This window comes from Salmo salar, chromosome 05 (assembly GCF_965601325.2).
Source record: "Salmo salar chromosome 05, fSalSal1, whole genome shotgun sequence".
Lineage (NCBI taxonomy): Eukaryota > Metazoa > Chordata > Actinopteri > Salmoniformes > Salmonidae > Salmo > Salmo salar.
The window spans coordinates 62,375,355-62,397,736 of record NC_138295.1 but is presented as its reverse complement, the minus strand read 5'-3'; the positions used below and the strand labels follow the sequence as shown (position 1 = coordinate 62,397,736).

At 42.7% G+C, this 22,382-nt stretch overlaps 2 protein-coding genes across 6 annotated transcripts; one reads left to right on the top strand and one right to left on the bottom strand.

Annotated features, from left to right (window-relative positions):
• Positions 1–678: 678 nt before the first annotated feature.
• LOC106605475 (protein DEK-like) lies at positions 679–9,264 on the bottom strand. 4 transcript variants are annotated; one of them, XM_014201189.3, is made up of 12 exons: positions 9,012–9,264; positions 8,061–8,221; positions 7,735–7,833; positions 7,371–7,480; positions 7,156–7,250; positions 3,427–3,547; positions 2,984–3,292; positions 2,618–2,797; positions 2,301–2,400; positions 2,058–2,203; positions 1,898–1,966; positions 679–1,718 (listed from the first exon to the last, which is right to left on the bottom strand). In XM_014201189.3, exons 2-12 carry the CDS (start codon positions 8,191–8,193, stop codon positions 1,707–1,709), a joined length of 1,374 nt encoding a protein of 457 aa, XP_014056664.1. In that variant the 5' UTR covers positions 8,194–8,221; positions 9,012–9,264; the 3' UTR covers positions 679–1,706. The 4 variants fall into 4 exon arrangements, with proteins under 4 accessions (XP_014056664.1, XP_014056665.1, XP_014056663.1 ...); XM_014201190.2 differs by lacking the exon at positions 9,012–9,264 and adding an exon at positions 8,801–8,819; XM_014201188.3 differs by lacking the exon at positions 9,012–9,264 and adding an exon at positions 8,497–8,516 and having other exon boundaries at positions 2,058–2,200.
• Positions 9,265–9,309: 45 nt separating this feature from the next.
• On the top strand, positions 9,310–22,170 carry LOC106605474 (solute carrier family 22 member 13). 2 transcript variants are annotated; one of them, XM_045718480.2, is made up of 12 exons: positions 9,310–9,876; positions 12,611–12,663; positions 12,743–13,004; positions 15,067–15,170; positions 15,250–15,404; positions 15,555–15,723; positions 16,165–16,285; positions 16,429–16,523; positions 16,702–16,916; positions 17,102–17,210; positions 17,353–17,562; positions 17,670–22,170. In XM_045718480.2, exons 1-12 carry the CDS (start codon positions 9,763–9,765, stop codon positions 17,746–17,748), a joined length of 1,686 nt encoding a protein of 561 aa, XP_045574436.1. In that variant the 5' UTR covers positions 9,310–9,762; the 3' UTR covers positions 17,749–22,170. The 2 variants fall into 2 exon arrangements, with proteins under 2 accessions (XP_045574436.1, XP_045574437.1); XM_045718481.2 differs by having other exon boundaries at positions 9,744–9,876; positions 12,611–13,004.
• The last annotated feature ends 212 nt before the right edge of the window (positions 22,171–22,382 follow it).

Here is a 22,382-nt window from a genome sequence, read left to right as displayed (position 1 = left end):
CATTGTATTAACTACTCAATGGGCTTGTTCGACATTTCAGCAGACTGACGACTAATGATCTACAAATCACCTTGCATCATAAATAATGACTCATTATTAAGTCAGTCACAATTTACCAATGATACATTTAAGCAATACGGCCAGAGGGGGTGTGCTATATGGCCAATATACCGCAGCTAACAGCTGTTCTTAGGCGCAACAAGGAGTGCCTGGACACAGTCCTTAGCCGTGGTATATTGGCAATATACCACAAACCACCGAGGTGCCTTATTGCTATTATAAACTGATTACCAACACAATTAGAGCAGTGAAAACAAATATTTTGTCATATACGGTCTGATATACCACAGCTGTCAGCCAATCAGCATTCAGGGATCGAACCACCCAGTTTATAATACTGTTTTCATCCTCTTGAACACAGCCAATATTATTTAGTCCCTGCTATCCTGGATCCTTGGGACATCCCTCGTCCCATTGAAGTTTAAATGTAAAATGGTTACCTAGGAACATCCCAAGGATTCCAGATAGTACTGACCAATATTGTTTGTAGCTCAGTCAGGCAGTCACAGTTTACATGACATTATGGTTTTGATGCGCAGTAACAGGGCCAATATCTTAACTGTTTACCACCTTAGTAATGAGTGTCTTTGCTTTAGAAAAACACTAGATAGACAACGGTTCGTTCAAAAATCTGATGTAAATTTATATGCAGAACATTGGAAGACATTTTCATTCAATGACTGTTACTTTGTCAAAGGTACATTGACTAAAAGATCCAACTCTTCATTGAGCAAGGTAACAACTACATAAATCAGAATCCTGTACCGCATAGAGACAAAATAAGGACTAAAACAGGATCTCATCAAAAGGGAATGATTAACAAAATGTACACATTTACATATAAAAACATGAAGTCTTATAAATGCAATCAAGGAATATATGTTTGAAGACTTGACCATGACAATAAATACTTTTCAAAACTCAATTGAACAGCTTGCCATGCAAAACAATTTCACACAAAATGCCTAGGGAGAATGGAAAAGGGGTGGATGTATTAGTCCAAAATGTTTTGCAACAGAAACCACATGCTTACTAAAAACAGAGTTTCTATTGGTCAAATTCCAGTAGGGCCCTCCCCTTTTGGTTCCTAGTGAATACACCCCAGCCTTGTTGCTATAAGGCTGTTTTATGTGCATCAAAACCACAGAGGGAAAGATTTGAAGGCAGTGGATAGCTATAGTGAGGACCCTTATTGCATTGACTGGTCAATTCAGGAAATACATTTAAAAATCAACAGTGTGAATTAATGCATTGCCAAAGGACATGTTTCCATTTATAGTGACCAACCTTGAATCTCTAAAACACTGTTCGTTTAGCCTAACACCCTTTGCTTGGGATCAGTAGAAAAACTGTAAAGTTAAAGTGTATTAACAAAGCACAGATTATTAACAAGCAATGACTCAAATGCATAAGCCTTAAGTAGCATGTTACATATGACCTAAGAGAAGTGTAAAGTCAAGTTGGAAATGACATAATACAGAAACATAAAAACATTAGGATTTAAATAAAAACAAACACAACAAAGTAAAATTGAGGGTTTGAGCAGTTCTAAGAAGGTAGGCACATTCTTTTGATTATCCTTTTCCAGCATTGGAACATTCACAGTTATTTGCCACAAGGACCGTTTATGTCCTTTTCCATGTTCTTTAGGAAATCAGCTGCAAAGAACAATAAAACAGATGGTTATACAAAGAAATCAGTCTGCCAACAGATAAAACATAATTGAAAAGCATTCACACACATTTTTGGGGGGTAATGACATTGCTTGCCTTATAGACTACTCATGTCTGTCACAGTGCTGCTATTCCAGAACACCAAGGGAGGACAGGTAACTCACCGTTTTTACTGTCTGCTTGACATAGTCCTTTCTGCTGGTCAGGTCATACTCTGGGTATGTGTCGTACACCTGGGACAAAGAAGTTGTTGCGTTAGACACTTTTACAGGTAAACCAACCAACATTGTGATATCAAATCAGATATTTGAGAAGCAAACATACTTTCTGGCAGATCTTCTTCATGGTCATCTCCTCCAGGTTGGCGTCTTTCAGCAGCCTCTTCACCGTCTCCTTTAGCTGCTCATCTGTAGGAGGCTTCTTGATCATCTTGATCAACGGCTCATCGTCGTCCGAACTGTCGAGTGCTGCTATTTAGGAAAACAAGCAGGGAAAAATATAACAATAAGCTACAGGTTGCCAATGATGTATGAAACGTGCTATGAAAGTAAATCTAGAGATTCTTACCATTGCCCTTGTTGGCAGTCTTTTTCTGTTTGTTACTGCTGCTGTCTGCTTTCTTGGTCTTAGCCGGTGCTGCCCTCTTAACTGACGGTTTCTTTTTTGGCTGAGGACAAGTCAATCCATGAGTTCATTCCATTAGTTCAAGATAAAAAGACAAATGGGTAAAAACCCTATCCAGATATTATAATAATTATAATAATTATAATAATAATTACATACAAATATGAACACAAACCCAAACTGTTGACTTTTGTATTCACAAGACTTGCTGTGAGTTTAGCAAATCCAGAATCAGAGACAGATTGACAGAAGAATCTCACCTTCTCAACTTCACTCTCGCTGTCTTTCTCATCCTCATCTTCATCATCCTTGTCTGAATCAGACTCAGACTGGTCGGAGTCTTTCGTTTTCTTTTTGGCAGGAGCTGCCTTCTTTGCTGGTTGCGCGCGCTTCTTGGCAGGTGTTCTCTTGCCCTTGGCTGCTGGATTTGACTTGGGATCCTGATTGGTAGGAGAGAAGGGACTTTGTGGTTAATCGTTGAGTGACAGAACAGGCTGACCGTTCCCTTTTACAGTTTTAGAATATTTATATAGTGGCACTAGTATCGTCCAAGACCAAATAGGGGAAAATACAAATTTCCAGTGGACAATACCTATCAGTTTACATTACATTTCAGTTCTCCTCACCTCATCGCCGTAGTCTTCAGAATCATCGGTATCTTCATCGGTCGTCACCTTTTCCCGCTTTCCCGATTTCTCGCTCTTCTTTTCAGCGTCTGACTCGTCTTGTTCTACTGTGACTCCTTGCTCGTCGTCGTCGTCGTCATCATCATCCTCATCACTGCTAGAATCAGTGACGATGGCTTTGGACTTGCTCTCTGCTTTGACCTTCCGGGGGCTGCTGGATGTACTCTTGGCCTTAGCCTTGGTCTTACTCTTAGAGTCTTTGGTTGAGATATTCTTCTTAGACTTCTTCTTCCTCTTGGAGATCACAGGCTGCAGATGGGAAGGATTTTGTATTCTGTTTGACAAGACAACAAACTCAAGAAATGTGTATCTAGCTAAAGAGCAGTCACTACATGAAAACTGTTAAGGACAGTTTTTTTGAAAAATAAAGACCTTTAACTCACCTTTCCTGATATTCTGGGACTCATGAGGAAAGTCATGATCCTGTCGATGAGGACCGACTGGTTTCCACCCTTCTCCAGGTCCAACACTTTACAGATGGTCCTCAACCTTACGCATGTTATCCTGAATCAGAGCACACAAATACTCGTCATTCGTTTGCTTGTTTATTGTGCAACAATAGAGTACGTTTGATCCACAACAATAGTTCAGATAGTTTAAACATGTTACTTCATTAAAGCTGTTCGATGCAGTTTATCATAGCACACGGCGCTTTATTACGGGCGACAATTTTAGTACTCATCACTGCATTCTCTACCAGAAAGTTGGTTGGCCCTCTGATGTCAAGTTACGTAGGTTGAAACATGGCTGTTTTCATTTATAAACAAAAAGTCCACTGTACCAAACATAATTACTCAACTTTAGACAAGTTACCTCACCCTGTCTCAGGGATGGTTAACTCTGGAAATTCCTTTGGTCTCTACTGAGTTGGGTAAATCAGCTTTTAGTTCTTGCACCTTGTGGAACAATCTTCAAAATGTCCTAAAATTGGATGTGTTGGTGCCCCTAGGGCAATTCAGAAAGCTGATTGAGGACCTTTTTACTGATGAATGTTCATTTCTAATGACAGTGTTTCTTTCTGCTTGCATTTTGCATTTATATTTTGACATTTGTATTTTCTGTCATTTATTTAATTCAGGACTCATCTGTAAAAGTGACCTTGGTCTCAGTATGACTCCCCGATAAAGGTAAAAAATATATACAGTACCAGTCAAAAGTTTGGACACCTACTCATTCAGGGTTTTTCTTTATTTTGACTATTTTCTACATTGTAGAATAATAGTGAAGACATCAAAACTATGAAATAACACATATGGAATCATGTAGTAACCAAAAAAAGTGTTAACAAATCAAAATATATTTGAGATTCTTCAAAGTAGCCACCCTTTGCCAAGAAAGTGCAAAGCTGTCAAGGCATTCTCTCAACCAGCTTCACCTGGAATGCATTTCCAACAGTCTTGAAGGAGTTCCTACATATGCTGACCACTTGTTGGCTGCGGTCCAACTCATCCTAAACCATCTTAAATTGGGTTGAGGTCAAGTGATTGTGGAGGCCAGGTCATCTGATCCAGCACTCCACCACTCTCCTCCTTAGTCAAATAACCCTTACACAGCCTGGAGGTCATTGTCCTGTTGAAAAACAAATGATAGTGCCACTAAGCCCAAACCAGATGGGATGGCATATCGCTGCAGAATGCTGTGGTAGCTATGCTGGATAAGTGTGCCTTGAATCACAGTGTCACCAGCAGAGCACCCTCACACCTCCATGCCTCAAGGTGGGACCCACACATGCGGAGATTATCCGTTCACCTACTCTGCGTCACAAAGACACAGCGGTTGGGGACAAAAATCTCAAATTTGGACTCATCAGACCAAAGGACAGATTTCCACTGGTCTAATGTCCATTGCTTGTGTTTCCGGTCCCAAGCAAGTCTCTTCTTATTGGTGTCCTTTAGTAGTGGTTTCTTTGCAGCAATTGGACCATGAAAGCCTGATTTACGCAGTCTCCTCTGAACAGTTGATGTTGAGGTGTGTCTGTTACTTGAAGTCTGTGAAGCATTTATTTGGGCAAAATTTATCAGGTGTAGTTAACTCGAACTTATCCTCTGCAGCAGAAGTAACTCTGGGACTTCCTTTCCTGTGGCGGTCCTCATGAGAGCCAGTTTCATGATAGCACTTGATGGTTTTTGCAAGTGCACTAGAAGAAACTTTCAAAGTTCTTGATGGACTGTTGATTCTCTTTGCTTATTTGAGCTGTTCTTGCCATAATATGGACCTGGTCTTTTACCAAATGTGGGTAAAACAAATAGGGCTATCTTCTGTATACCACCCCTACCTTGTCACAACACAAATTATTGGCTCAAACGCATTAAGGAAAGAAATTCCACAAATTACCTTTTAACAAGGCACACCTGTTAATTGAAATGCATTCCAGGTGACTATCTCATGAAGCTGGTTGAGAGAAAGCCAAGAGTGTGCAAAGCTGTCATCAAGGCAAAGGGTGGTTACTTTGAAGAATCTCAAATATAGTTTGATTTGTTTAACCTGTTAGGGCTAGGGGGCAGTATTGACACGGCCGGATAAAAAAACGTACCCGATTTAATCTGGTTACTACTCCTGCCCAGTAACTAGAATATGCATATAAATATTGGCTTTGGATAGAAAACACCCTAAAGTTTCTAAAACTGTTTGAATGGTGTCTGAGTATAACAGAACTCATATGGCAGGCAAAAACCTGAGAAGATTCCAAACAGGAAGCGCCCTCTCTGACAAGTTGTTGTTCATCTTGGCTCTTTTTATTGAAGACTGAGGATCTTTGCCGTAACGTGACATTTCCTATGGCTCCCATAGGCTCTCAGAACCCGGGAAAAAGCTGAATGATATCGAGGCAGCCTCTGGCTGAAACACATTATCGCGTTTGGATAGTGGCTGGTCAGAGTACTCTGAGACTCACGCTCGTGCACGAGATGTATTTATTTTCTCTCTTTGTACGTATACAGGCTTTCCCGGTCGGAATAGTATCGCTTTTTTACGAAAAAAATGGCATAAAAATTGATTTTAAACAGCGGTTGACATGCTTCGAAGTACGGTAATGGAATATTTACAATTTTTTTGTCACGAAATGCGCCATGCTCGTCACCCTTATTTACCCTTTCGGATAGTGTCTTGAACGCACGAACAAAACGCCGCTGTTTGGATATAACAATGGATTATTTGGGACCAAACCAACATTTGTTATTGAAGTAGCAGTCCTGGGAGTGCATTCTGACGAAGAACACCAAAGGTAATCAAACTTTTCTAATAGTAAATCTGAGTTTGGTGAAGGCTAAACTTACTGGGTGTCTAAATAGCTAGCCCTGTGATGCCGGGCTATCTACTGAGAACATTGCAAAATGTGCTTTCCCCCGAAAAGCTATTTTAAAAATCGGACATATCGAGTGCATAGAGGAGTTCTGTATCTATAATTCTTAAAATAATTGTTATGCTTTTTGTGAACGTTTATCGTGAGTAATTTAGTAAATTCACCGGCAGTGTTCGGTGGGAATGCTAGTCACATGCTAATGTAAAAAGCTGTTTTTTGATATAAATATGAACTTGATTGAACAAAACATGCATGTATTGTATAACATAATGTCCTAGGGTTGTCATCTGATGAAGATCATCAAAGGTTAGTGCTGCATTTAGCTGTGGTTTGGGTTTATGTGACATTATATGCTAGCTTGAAAAATGGGTGTCTGATTATTTCTGGCTGGGTACTCTGCTGACATAATCTAATGTTTTGCTTTCGTTGTAAAGCCTTTTTGAAATCGGACAGTGTGGTTAGATTAACGAGAGTTAAGTCTTTAAAATGGTGTAAAATAGTCATATGTTTGAAAAATTGAAGCCTTTGCATTTTTGAGGTATTTGAATAACGCGCCACGGGATTACACTGGCTGTTGAGTAGAGGCGTCCCACCTAGCCCATAGAGGTTTTTTGGTTACACTTTTTTGGTTACTACATGATTCCATGTGTTATTTCATAGTTAATGTATTTGCTATTAGAAAATAGTAAAAAAAAAACGAAAAACTAAAACTTGAATGGACTAGGTGTGTCCAAACTTTTGACTGGTACGTTATATACACTACTACTGTTGTTTCACAAGTCCTAACTGCGCAACCCCCTCTCCTTCTTACTTCATCATCCTCTCCTTCTTCTTTATATAGGGATCACTGTCAACCTCGAACGGGAAGCCATTGAACAGCCGCATGTTTTTCCTCATTGTGGCAATCTGAGAAAAGAACCATCAATGACACAACCGACTAACAACAACTCTAGAGTTGTTTTACCCACACAAGGGTGTCCATTGTGACATTACTCAGCCTTTAAAAAAAGTGTAAGATACACTTACCTTACCTGGCATATCAAAGAGAATTGTATGAAGCGGTTTCAGATCTGGAACCTTCAGCTTTCCGAGGTGGTGGTTCACTCTCGCAATGTCTCCTAATTTATCTCCGCCACCTGAGAGGGAGTGAAAATTAGGGTTGTACTGTTAAATAATGAGCTGACTACTGAAGCCAAAATGGTGGTGGGAGCATTATATGGGATCCCAGCGGGGCTGGTACATGATACAGTTGCATCCCAGTAGACAACGAGACTGATGAGAACTTATTTACAGGCTTCATTCTGTCTCATGTCAACAAAACTTTGGAAAAGTTCTCTGTGCACATCTATAGCCTTTGGTGATAGACATGTCTGAGGATGCTCCATCTTACCATTTTCAACTTTCAGCACCTTCGCAGGTTTTGCAACCTGGAAATCAAGTCTTTGCACCATCTTTTTCTCCCTCTTCCCTTCAACTATTTGAGATAGAGCTGCAAGAAGAACATAACAGGTCAAATATAATTCAGTGCTGCTGGCTTCATCAACTGTAGCAAACCAGGCCTCTGTGCATGCAATAACTAACAAGTTGGACCCATGCAAAGCTGAGGAAGGTAAAGGAGGGATGATAACTAGCTAGATACCTGTACTGAACTATAAATTAACAGTGTAGGCCTATATTGAGCAAAACAGGTTAATTAACATCATTGAGGTATCATACTTATGTCTCTGCTCATTTCATTCCGTGGTTTTCGGGCCTTTTCTTGTGAGTCCGCCAGGTCTTCAACCTTTGGTTCTTTCTCTACCTCATCCGACAGTGGACAAACCATCTTTTCATCCATTGTTTCAGTCATGTCAGTGCACTTTGTAACATTTGCTGCCCTGTTTTGGGAAGAAAGTAGTTCCACCATCAGTTTAGCCAGATATCCCTGGAGAAGCACCTGACTATAGTCCCTCCTTTTCATGCGAATAATATAACTAAAAACATTAAGCTAACGTTAATGCTAGTCAACAACTTTCCATCGGACTTGACAATGTCATGTCTGAGAACATTGTTAGATTGCTAAATTAAGATGTTAAGGGGTTAGCAAGCACAAACAATACAACAAAAAATAACGTTAGCTAGTTAAAATTACAATCAATCACAATTTACCCACCACCAGATAGTTGTCATTATAAGTACACATAGCTAGCCAGCTACAACAGTAAGTTACATTCAATCTTGTGGTGTTTAACTTTTTGCCGTGTGGCGCCCGGAGACATGATTTGGCGCGCAGGTTTGTTTTGAACACAGAGAGCTAACGTTAGCTAGCTAGCCAACTATACGCCATGTATCAAAGTTCACCACCACACAGACTGAAAACTATCTATCTATCTAGATACTTAATAACCCGTTATATTGACAATGATGGTGTTAGGTAGAAACCTATCAACAAGATAGCTAGCTAGTAAAGTCAATACGTTCCCGCTGATGCTGCCTGACTTGGCTAGCTACCGCGGTTAGCTCAGTCTTCTTGTCAACGTAGCAGCCATCCAGTTCTTTTTAGTTACTGAATGCGTCTAACTGCTGAATATTTGTTTTATCGCTACAATGATACTTAATATGACCATTCTGGCTCATTGGAAATCTATAGCCAACTATTACAGTGTGCCAATATATGCAATACTTTACCTTGTTATCAAACAGGATTGGATTAGGTTCCAAATGGCGGGGTTGTTGCAGTGTGGGCGTCAATAGGCAATCATTTAGATGACGTACCACACAACATTAGAAATGAATCGACCATGACTAAACTAAACCACACAATATTAGAAATGAGCCAATTAGGACTAGTCTAACGTCCGTATTTCCCTGGTTTTATTGGTCGATTGGGTAATACAATCAATAAGGGGATTCGATTATCTGGCCCAAGTTACCCCGGTGGGAGGAGTTTATAGCGGGTGAAAGGTGATTGCATTCGTTTTGGAACTGAGCTGCCAACTCGGAATTCCAACTCGGGAACTCGGACATATTTCAAGAGCTCAGACTTTCCGACCTGAATATCACTGACGTCATGATTCGACCTTGTATTTTCCGAGTTCAGTTGTTTTGAACCGGGCATAAGCACATGGAGTAATGAGTACATTGTGTTGTTTTTTACATGCAAAAGTGATTGCTTTTGATAAAAACGCTTTATCTGCCTTCCCACCGGAAACTAGTTTGAAAATTCGAATATATATTTTATGGAAGATATGGATATGTTTATGTTTCTGGACGATGCATCATGCTACCTTGTTGACAACATTATCTATTGGCGCAGATTACTGTTCGAGTTGAAACTGGCGCTTCTCCCTCACGGCTTTTGCCCGTTCGCGTCACGTGCCATTGACCGATGCAACGCGGCTCAGGATAATAGAACTCCCTCAAGAGTTAACACTTTGGCATGTCAATTCATCAGTTAACTAACTACACTGTACAGTACGTTGTGCTGCTACCATCTTTACCCTGTTGCGCAGGCAAAATAGCGGGCGCCAGGCAAGGGACTCACCTGGTAAAGGTAGGCCTAAAACTTGATGACACGACTTGGATTTGGGCTATTTCACAATATTAGTGCTTTTTCAGAATGGGATTTTTTTCATTCTATCCCACACTAGACGGACTATTTTAGGTCGACTTGATGGTCAGTAATAATAAGCTGAGTGTATTAATCAAAGGCCAGGTTGCTTTCTGGGGTTAAAATATAGGTTTATTTATGTGACTGGAAATAACATATTGTACCTTTTTTAAGAAAATTCTGCATCTTTGATGCACTGTACACTCTTTATGACTTGTATGCTACACTCGTTATGGTTAGCAAAAAAGCAGGTACCATCAAAATAAATCTCTGACCAGGAATAAAAAGACAATCTCCATCAAAGTTGACAGGCTCGACCCAGACAACCATTCTGCCATTGCCAATGCTATAAATGCCAAGTTTTCATCTGTCACCACACCATTACCTATGCTAAACCTGTCAGACCTACCTGCATTTTTGTCAGCTATGCCACTCCCTACTGTTGAACCATGGGAAATGCACAGGAAACTACGCTCCGTTCTAACCAGAAAAGCCCCAGGTCCTGATCTCATCAGTGGCAGACTCATCAGGGAAGTTGCTGTTTCAATATCCACCCACCTGACTGACTTCTTCAACTCCTCCCTGTGTGAAGGAGTGGGTCCACATCAATGGAAGGAGACAATAGTGGTCCTCCTGCTGAAGAGTAATCCACAGAGGATTGACCAGCTACGGCCCATCTTGCTCACGCCCCTTCTGTGTGAAGGTTTTGTTGCTGAATGGGCAACACAGGATATTCAAAATCTCCAAACAACAGTTTGGCCGCCTCAAGGGACGCTCAACCACCCACTGTCTGTACAGAACAGCAGACACCAGAGGCACCTCCAGCACATTGGTCCTGACGGACTACAGCACAGCCTTTGATCTTGTGGATCACACCATTGCAATGAAACACCTTTTGCAATTATCTGTCCGACCAGAGATCATGCCATGAATTTGAAACTTCCATTCCGGCCGTAGCCAGGTTACAAGATCCCATGAGACTCTATCCCAGGCCCAAGAACTCTCCTGTGGCCTCCCCCAGTGGCCTCCCCCAGTGGCCTCCCCAGGGCACACGGCTTGGTCCAGTTGTATTCGTGGCTCACGTCAATGGCGCAGGTAAGGGTGCTCTCGAGCGGCTAGATGTTCTTTACCATTCGGCCATCAGATTTACCACCAATGCTCCTTATAGGACACATCACTGCACTCTATACTCCTCTGTAAACTGGTCATCTCTGTATACCCGTCACAAGACCCACTGGTTAATGCTTATTTATAAAACCCTCTTAGGCCTCACTCCCCCCTATCTGAGATATCATCTATTGCCAGTCACATTCTGTTAAAGGTCCCCAAAGCACACACATCCCTGGGTCGCTCCTCTTTTCAGTTCGCTGCAGCTAGCGACTGGAACGAGCTGCAACGAACACTCAAACTAGACAGTTTTATCTCGATCTCTTCATTCAAAGACTCAATCATGGACACTCTTACTGACAGTTGTGGCGGCTTTGCGTGATGTATTGTTGTCTCTACCTTCTTGCCCTTTGTGCTGTTGTCTGTGCCTAGTAATGTTTGTACCATGTTCTGTGTTGCTGTCATGTTGTGTTGCTACCACGCTGTGTTGTCATGTGTTGCTGCCTTGTTATGTTGTCATAGGTCTCTCTTTATGTAGTGTTGTTTCTTGTTGTTATGTTGTCATAGGTCTCTCTTTATGTAGTGTTGTTTCTTGTTGTGAGTGTGTGTGTGTGTGTGTGTGTGTGTGGGGGGGGGGGGCGGGGGGATTTTTTTTAAATCCCAGCCCCCTTCCCCGCAGAAGGCCTTTTTGGTAGGCCGTCATTGTAAATAAGAATTTGTGGGACATACACATCCACAAATGGGACATACACAAATGGGACATACACATCTCCGACATTACCACCAAAGGGAACCGAAGGCTCTTCATGAAGAACCATCATCGCCACTTCAACCTTCCTCCCAGAGGACCTTCTGACATTCTACATCTGCTTTGTCCAGCTAGTGCTAGAGTACGCCGCTCCAGTATGGCACCCAGGTCTCACAGCCCACGAACACAACCAACTTGAGAAGATCCAACGACATTCAACCAAAATCATCATGGGCACCACCTACACCTCCTGCATGCAATGACCTGGGCTTGCAGTCCTTGGAGTCCGGTCGCACCCATCTCTGCAGATCCTTTGCCCAGAAGCTTGCAAAATCCCAGGATTACAACAAATGGCTACCTCAGAAGAAAGACCATGTCAGTGGCAGATCTACCCGATCCAATCACAAACTGAACCTTCCCCCTACTCAGATTGACAGATACAACATCCCTATGCCTTTGTGAGACTGCTTAGTGCTGCTGAACTGTAATATTCTATACTGCATATCATATTTCTTTCTTTACCTACTTACATAGGCCTATGCATGCTGCAATTCAGCTTTTAGCTGACTATGTGTACAATTCAAAAATAAACCTTAAATATAATATATAACCATAAATTATTATTTGGATGTCCCTGTAGGAGAACCTTTTTTGGTTCCTAGACCTTTCTACCTGGAACCAACATTTCTACCTGGAACCAAAAAGGGTTCTCCTAAAGGGATACCACTAGTCAAAGAATCCTTAATAGTTTTAGGTAGGTAGCCCCTATTTTACAAAAGTGGTAGGCTTTCTTGGATTCATTTTCCAATGTCTTCCATGCAGGACCCCAGGCGAGAAGAGAATGGTTGCGTTCGGAAAGATACTCCCAGTAGTTGGTGAGTTTGGAGCATTTCAAAATCGCCTGTTGTTGGCAATATCGATACCCAACATATTCATGGCCTTTCACATGTTCAGCCAAGTTTTCACAGGTATGAATTTTCCTCACCACTGCAACACCGACTGGATACTCGCCCGTGGACCCGAATTGACCTATGACCAACAGAAAAATCTCACACTTCCAATGAATGATGTCGGGGAATATGAGAGCTGTCGTATGTTCACACCGGTGGACTTGGACTTGGAAACAATTCAAGAGCAAGGAATCAACAGCACCATATATTGTACAGATGGGTGGGTTTACGACACACCCCAAGGAAACCCTACTCTGGTGACAGAGGTAGGGATGAGAGCAATCATTGCATTACCCCAGCCCAACTCCTATTTAACTCTATGCACTACCTGGTGAGAAGTTCAGTTTTGTGCAGATAGCCCAAGTTAGTTTGGTTCTGTTTACACTATTTGATTTGGCTGCTTGACAATAGTTTTCATAATGTCACTAATTTTCTCCTAAAAGCTTAGACATCAATCACTACGTTCTGTGTTTTAAATCCTGTGTCCCTTGAAGGCACTTGTTGTATATACTGTATATCAGAGTTATACCTTAGTTATGCAAGAATGGCCTTGACTTCTTCATGAAGTCAATGCTTATGTCTTGTTTTCAACCTTTATTCACTTTTATATCCACAGATACAGTGCATTCGGAAAGTTTTCAGACCCCTTGACTTTTTCCACATTGTTACATTACAGCCTTATTCTAAAATTCATAAAATCAGATAATTCCTCATCTATCTACACACAATACCTGATAATGACAAAGCGAAAACAGGTTTTTAGAATTTTTGGGGGCAAAGTTATAAAAAACAGATACCTTATTTACATAAGTATTCAGACCCTTTGCTATGAGACTCAAAATTGAACTCAGGTGCATCCTGTTTCCATTGATCATCCTTGAGATGTTTCTCCAACTTGATTGGAGTCCACCTGTGGTAAATTCCATTGATTGGACATGATTTGGAAAGGCACACACCGGTCTATATAAGGTCCCGCAGTTGACAGTGCATGTCAGAGAAAAAAACAAGTCATGAGGTCAAAGGAATTGTCCTTAGAGCGCAGAGACAGGATTGTATTGAGGCACTGATCTGGGGAAGGTTACCAAAAAATGTCTGCAGCATTGAAGGTCCCCAAGAACACAGTGGCCTCCATCATTCCTAAATGGAAGAAGTTTGGAACCACCAAGACTCTTCCTAGAGCTGGCTGCCCGGCCAAACTGAGCAATCGAGGTAGAAGGGCCTTGGTCTGGGAGGTGACCAAGAACTGATGGTCACTCTGACAGAGCTCTAGAGTTCCTCTGTGGAGATGGTTGTCCTTCTGGAAGGTTCTCCCATCTCTCCAGAAGGACAACCTTCTCTCCAGAAGGACAACCATCTCTGCAGCACTCCAACAATCAGGCCTTTATGGTAGAGTGGCCAGACGGAAGCCACTCCTCAGTAAAAGGCATGACAGCCCGCTTGGAGTTTGCCAAAAGGCACCTAAAGACTCTCAGACCATGAGAAACAAGATTCTCTAGTCTGCTGAAACCAAGATTGAACTCTTTGGCCTGAATGCCAAGCGTCACATCTGGAGGAAACCTGGCACCATCCCGACGGTGAAGCATGGTGGTGGCAGCATCCTGTTTAGGGGATGTATTTCAGCTGCAGGGACTGCGAGACTGGTCAGGATCAAGGGAAGATGAACAGAGCAAAGTACAGAGAGATCCTTGATGAATCCTGCTCCAGAGCGCTCAGGACCTCATACTGGGGTGAAGGTTCACCTTCCAACAGGACAATGACCCTAAGCACACAGCCAAGAAAATGCAGGAGTGGCTTCGGGACAAGTCTCTAAATGGCCTTGAGTGGTCCCAGTCAGGGAGTGGACTTGAACCTGATCTAACATCTCTGGAGAGACCTGAAAATAGCTGTGCAGCGACGCTCCCCATCCCAACCAGACAGAGCTTGAGAGGATCTGCAGAGAAGAATGGGAGAAAATACAGGTGTGCCAAGCTTGCAGCTTGGCACTCAGGCTGTAATCGTTGCCTAAGGTGCTTCAACAAAGTACTGAGTAATGGGTCTGAATATTTAGATGTCATATTTCAGTTTTTTATTTTTATAAAAACCTGTTTTGCTTCGTCATTATGGGGTATTGTGTGTAGATTGATGAGGGGAAAAAACTATTTAATCCATTTTAGAATAAGGCTGTAACGTAACAAAATGTGGAAATAGTAAACGGGTCGGAATACTTTCCGAATGCACTGTATGTGATATATTGTGAGATTAGGCATGTATGGCGCTTTTATTATGAAAAGAAGCAATCCATTTCCTTATCATCAAAGGCAACTAAATTCTCTCTTTCCTTCTCATCAGTTTAACTTGGTGTGTGACAACAAAGGTGTGAGTGAGGCATCACAGTCCATCTACATGACCGGCCTCCTAATAGGGTCCCTGGTGTTTGGACCTATGGCAGATAGGTAAAAAACACAACCCACTTTTTAAATTGTCACAAGTTTAGTGAAGAGGTCACCCCAAAAATGTGAAATACCCCCGCAGATTTGGTCGTCGCATCGCCATCCTCGTTTCCCTGCTCTTCCAATTGCTGTTTGGAGTGGCTGCTGCCTTCTCCCCCAACATCTATGTCTACATTGGCCTTCGGTTCGTGGTCGGCATGACAATATCAGGCATTGCCATGAACACATTTGTGCTAGGTGGGGCAATACTCCCAGGTTGTCTCTTACCACATAAACTCCACACACAAACTTGTACTGTCTACAATCATCAAACAGTGTTTGACTATTGAGTGAGCTGACAGCCCCAAACCATTGTATGTGTGTGATAGTTATTTTCCTATTTGGAAGGGGCTGAGTGGACCAGTACATCTAAGCGGGCCCTCTTCACCATCCTCTCACAATGTTTCTATGCCGTGGGGCTGATGTTGCTGCCATGGATCGCCTACGGGGTCCGCAACTGGAGGGCCCTGCAGCTGGTGCTCTCCAGCCCCGTCCTCCTACTGGCTGTCTACTTCTGGTGAGCCTGAATTTCATACCTTCTGGTGAGCCTGAATTTCATACCTTCTGGTGAGCCTGAATTTCATACCTTATGGTGAGCCTGACCTTCATACCTTCTGGTGAGCCTGACCTTCATACCTTCTGGTGAGCCTGACCTTCATACCTTCTGGTGAGCCTGACCTTCATACCTTATGGTAAGCCTGACCATCATACCTTCTGGTGAGCCTGACCTTCATACCTTATGGTGGCTTGTGCGTGAGCAGCGGGTGGAGGGAAGGAACGATTCAATTGCCACCAGATACTGATGTAAGGTCAGATTTTTATGTGGATGAGTTTGTCCTCTCATCAAAGCAAAGGCTTATTTATGTATTGTGTAGTTACCGCTTTGGAAGGGATATTTGAATGACCACACATTTTTGGGGATTTGTAGACCAATATTGTGTGGGTGTGTACGCGCTAGGATTCTCCCAGAGTCGGCCCGTTGGCTACTAACTCAAGGCAGACATAATGAGGCCACGCAGGAGCTCCAGAGGGCAGCTGCGGTCAACAGGAGAGAGGTCCCCCAGTCATTACTCGACATGGTGATTTAACCATCCTTACTGGAATAAATGTACTTTGGGGATACAGAATGTATGTAAAAAAAAAAATATATATATATATATATATATATATATATATGAAGTTGCATTTGTGGTATAGATTATTTAGTTGCATCTTCTTCTAGCTGGAGGCTGAGAACACATCTACAACGGGCAGTATGATGGACCTCTTCAAGACACCCAACCTGAGGAAACGTGCTCTCACCATGAGCTACATCTGGTTTGTTTGACCAATGACTTAGCTAAATACAAACTTAACATCTGTTATGATCAATATTCATAATACTGTTTAAATGCATTAATTCACAACAATTGTAGTGCATTCCTTCATGGAGTGCATTTCTTCATGCCCCGTCTTGTTTTTACAAGCTGTTTTTTCCCACTCTCCCTTGGGGCAGGTTTGTGACCAGCCTGGTCTACTTCTGCGTGAGTCTTAACGTGGGCCATTTTGGCCTAGACATCTACCTGACCCAGTTCATCTTTGGCCTGGCAGAGATTCTTTCTCGCCTGGGCTGCTACACCCTCCTGGAGCGCCTGGGCAGGAGGCCCTGTCAGGCAGGCACTCTCTTCTTTGGTGGAGCAGCGTGTCTCCTAATTCTTGCTATTCCTGAAGGTGACTACCGAAGGCTGTTTCCAGTTATGCAAATGCTCAACCATCTACCCTATCTGGGTTTATAGTGGGTAGCATTCAAATGTTTTATCTTTGTCGAATTTCCCTGAACTTGGTGTAGTTGGCGTTTTTATATTCTGAAACACAACTGTTGGTGGTACTTACTTCTGTCTTATTTTGACCCTTAGACCTACCAGTATTGGTGACAGTCATTGCAGTGACTGGAAAGTTTGCTATAGCAGCCTCCTTCACTATTGTCTATGTATATACTGCTGAGCTCTATCCCACCGTTGTAAGGTTAGTTACATTCCCAATGTATACTGTTTATTACGGCAGAATAATATCCTCATTCTTCATACTGTGTATACATGTCAAATTTTCTCCTCATCCACTTTTGGATACATTTATTGCAATGTCCTTCTTCATGTCGTCCTTGCAGACAGAATGGTGTGGGTCTGAACTCCATGTGTGCCCGTGGGGCGGGCATCCTGGCCCCTCTGATGCATCTGCTAGAGGTGTACCACCAGGCCCTGCCCATGCTCATCTGTGGCCTCCTGCCCATCATCGGTGGGGGGCTGTGCTTTCTACTGCCAGAGACCCTCAACACTGAGCTCCAAGACTACATAGACCCACTGGTGGAGAAGACAATGTGGGTAACCCCTCTGTTTTAGACATTTTAGCTGTCTATATTTGAATTGTGAAGTATGTGAATTGAAACAAGCACCATACTTATTGATTTTTACTTGTTGATCTTAGAACATCAGAGAGCGGGACTATTGAAAATGGACTCGATGAGGAGGAGAAACCAACTGAATTGAGAAGCTCAAAATTCTGATCACTGTCTGGTCCATACTCTCTGGAGGTGTGAGTTAGTTATTACTCTAAAATATCTCTTATTTTTTGTAAATGATACCACCCTTTTGGGACTAATTATTTGTTTAAATGAATGGATAATACAAAATGATTGATGTTGTGTATAAAATAAAATGGACCCATCACAATATTAATCTTGGTGATCGGGGTGCCATATGGGGGGAGGGGGGGGGGGTGATTTTAAGGGCCTGTGACTGAGGGGCCCTAAGAAATTATTAGAACATTAGGTATAGTTTTTTCAATATTAAATTATTAACCTATTATCATGAATATAATATTTCCTTTACAATGTACTAATAAAACGTACGTTTTTTTTTTTTTTCTTGTTTTTGGCGAAAAGTAAACATCCAGAATGTTTTAGCCAACATATAATCAATGCAGGCAAACTTTTAGCAAGCTATTCATACTAAATCACTTGCCCCTTCCTGGTGCCAGGCCCAACAGAAGCAGCTTCAGGCTCAGCAGCCCTGTCTCCCCATCCCCATTCCCCTGAATCAGCCCTGTCTCCCCATCCCCATATCCCTGAATCAGCCCTGTCTCCCCATCCCCATTCCCCTGAATCAGCCCTGTCTCCCCATCCCCATATCCCTGAATCAGCCCTGTCTCCCCATATCCCTGAATCAGCCCTGTCTCCCCATACCCCTGAATCAGCCCTGTCTCCCCATACCCCTGAATCAGCCCTGTCTCCCCATACCCCTGAATCAGCCCTGTCTCCCCATCCCCATTCCCCTGAATCAGCCCTACTCCCAACTGGAGGAGGTGGGCAGCATTGTGTTGAATGACATGTCAGTTGGCATAATTGCAGGTACTGCAATGCATTGAGGACAGGAAAAATCTCAGTTGACACAGAGGCAGCCAATATCAGAGCCTTAAAGGAAGAGATGCAGGCTCTTAGAGATGGATGGGAGTCTCTCCTGTCTGAGGCAACACTGATAGCTACGCAAATGGATGTTGCACCTCAATTTAGCAAGGAACACCGCCGCCAGAGGAAAAGGAAGAGATTCCATGATGAGACCTCTCAAGAGGAGACAGCTCAGGACAGTGCAGCAACGGTGTTTTGGAACACAGTGTTTTTGACTGCTATGGACAACATCATAAGTGACTTGGACACTAGGTTCCACACCACTGCAAAACTTGTAGAAGAATTTTCTGCTGTTCTGAAAGTTGGGCAAATTAGTGAGGATAAAGTCCCTTCTGTGTGCCAACCACTGATCATGAAGTACTCCAGAGATCTTACACCTGAGTTTCAAAATGAAATAAGACACCTGAACACTGCATATGCTGCCACTTTCCCCCCCTAACTTGTCCCCTCTTGGTCTCCTGAATGCAATTTGTAAGATGCAGCTGCAAAGCATTTTTGGAGAAGTGTGCATTGCTTTACGTATATTTTGCACACTGCCTGTGACTGTTGCTGGTGGCGAGAGAGCTTTCAGTAAGATAAAACTGATCAACTATTTGAGGTCCACTATGTCCCAGGACAGGCTTTGCAGTCTTGCCATGCTGTCCATTGAAAGTCAGTTAGCTAGAAAGCTGGACTTCAAGACTTGATCAGTGACTTTGCTAGCAAGAAGGCCCGGTGCTGGGCTCTTGGTGAGTAAGGCTGAGCAAGGGCCAGTGATAACTGTTAAATGGCATGGCTATGGATATTGGATCACTACACACGATGCCCACAGGCTGAGAACAAGACTGAGAACAGGATGTATCTCAAAGTAATGGCTGGATTGCCATAATTTGTTGTGCACAATCAAGACCCCAAGTGAAAGAAACCTATTGTTTTGGTGACCACTTGACCTTTCCTCTAGCGCCACCATCAGGCCTTTTCATTTCCATTTTATTTTCCATTTTCTGTTTCCACTTAGCTGCTTATTTTCTAGTTGGTATGTATACTTAGTTCAAAAATCTGCTGCTGATTTGATTCTTTTGTTTGTTATATCATTCTATAGATGATAATGTTAATTTATTTTAATTGAAGAGGTTAATGTATATTTAAGTTATTTATTTTAAGTTGTTCATTCATGTTAAGAGAATTTTCCATTCAAGAATTGTACCATTAAAATGTCATTTAGACTGTAAAAGATGACTTTTTAGCACATTTCATATAGAGGGTATCAGTCCTGGATCAAATAGTGAATTCCACTGTATGCAGAATGTTGCATGCATGTCTGCACAGTGTTATATTTTCACAGCTCACTGTCAGTATATATCGTACAGTAAATATTGGACTACAAGAGAGTTGCAAGCCTGCAAAGGTAGAGTTATTTAAAGCTTTGAATGGCTCGATTGGGTTCTGGTGTGTGGTTACAGCAATTGCGCAGGGTTGGTGTGGTGGTGGGGCCCAATGTGATATCTTTTCATGGGGCCCAAAATCCCTGGCGGTGCCCCTGTTGGTGATACCTCTCATGAACAGCAGATGGTGCCAAGTAACTTTTCAATGGGAGAAATGGTACAGACATTACAGTGCCTCTGGAAACTGCCCCCAAATTTCTTAGATAAATGTTAGTGGGACTGCAGATAAATTAAAAAGTCTCAAAAGCACAATAGTATACTATTGATATAAACTCAGCAAAAAAAGAAACGTCCTCTCACTGTCAATTGCGTTTATTTTCAGCAAACTTAACATGTGTAAATATTTGTATGAACATAACAAGATTCAACAACTGAGACATAAACTGAACAAGTTCCACAGACGTGACTAACAGAAATTGAATAATGTGTCCCTGAACAAAGGGGGGGGGGGTCAAAATCAAAAGTAGTCTGTATCTGGTGTGGCCACCAGCTGCATTAAGTACTATAGTGCATCTCCTCCTCATGGACTGCACCATATTTGCCAGTTCTTGCTGTGAGATATTATCCCACTCTTCCACCAAGGCACCTGCAAGTTCCCGGACATTTCTGGGGGGAATGGCCCTAGCCCTCACCCTTCGATCCAACAGGTCCCAGACATGCTCAATGGGAGTGAGATCCGGACTCTTCGCTGGCCATGGCAGAACACTGACATTCCTGTCTTGAAGGAAATCACGCACAGAATGAGCAGTATGGCTGGTGGCATTGTCATGCTGGAGGGTCATGTCAGGATGAGCCTGCAGGAAGGGTACCACGTGAGGGAGGAGGATGTCTTCCCTGTAACGCACAGCGTTGAGATTGCCTGCAGTGACAACAAGCTCAGTCCGATGATGCTGTGACACACCGCCCCAGACCATGACGGACCCTCCACCTCCAAATCGATACCGCTCCAGAGTACAGGCCTCGGTGTAACGCTCATTCCTTCGATGATAAACGCGAATCCGACCATCACCCCTGGTGAGACAAAACCCGCGACTCGTCAGTGAAGAGCACTTTTTGCCAGTCCTGTCTGGTCCAGCGACGGTGGGTTTATGCCCATAGGTGACGTTGTTGCCGGTGATGTCTGCTGAGGACCTGCCTTACAACAGGCCTACAAGCCCTCAGTCCAACCTCTCCCAGCCTATTGCGGACAGTCTGAGCACTGATGGAGGGATTGTGCGTTCCTGGTGTAACTTGGGCAGTTGTTGTTGCCATCCTGTACCTGTCCCGCAGGTGTGATGTTTGGATGTACCGAACCTGTGCAGGTGTTGTTACACGTGGTCTGCCACTGCGAGGACGATCAGCTGTCTGTCCTGTCTCCCTGTAGCGCTGTTTTAGGCGTCTCACAGTATGGACATTGCAATTTATTTCCCTGGCCACATCTGCAGTCCTCATGCCTCCTTGCAGCATGCCTAAGGCACATTCACGCAGATGAGCAGGGACCCTGGGCATCTTTCTTTTGGTGTTTTTCAGAGTCAGTAGAAAGGCCTCTAGTGTCCTAAGTTTTCATAACTGTGAACTTAATTGCCTACAGTCTGTAAGCTGTTAGTGTCTTAACGACCGTTCCACAGGTGCATGTTCATTAATTGTTTATGGTTCATTGAACAAGCATGGGAACAGTGTTTAAACCCTTTACAATGAAGTTATTTTGATTTTTACGAATTATCTTTGAAAGACATGGTCCTGAAAAAGGGACGTTTCTTTGCTGAGTTTATTAACTCTGTAGCCAAATAAACGTGAAACTATATTACGTCCTGACCAGTAAAAGGGGTTGTTTGTTATTGTAGTTTGGTCAGGGGGTGTTTGTTTAGTGTGTTTTGGGGTTTTTGGTTTATGTTCTATGTGGTTTTTCTAGTTTTTCTATGTTAGTTTTGTCAATGACCTCCAATCAGAGGCAGCTGTTTGTTGTTATCTCTGATTGGAGGCCATATTTAGTTGTGTGTGTTTTCACTTGTGTTTGTGGGTGGTTGTTTCCGGGTTAGTCTGTGCACCTTACTGGACTGTTATCGTCGTTATTTTGTTTAAGTGTGTTTACCTTCAATAAATACGAAGATGAACAATATACCCGCTGCATTTTGGTCCGACGATTTCTCCTCTTCAGACGATGAAGATTATGACAAACTATCATTTTTGGTAGACACTGAACAGATAAACCTGGATCCTGATGTCCTGCATGTCAAATAGGACCCATTATATCCTATTTTATACATATTCTTTCCATGCACATGGGTGAACAATGTGAGAAACGCCACCTATATATGGACAGTAATTGCA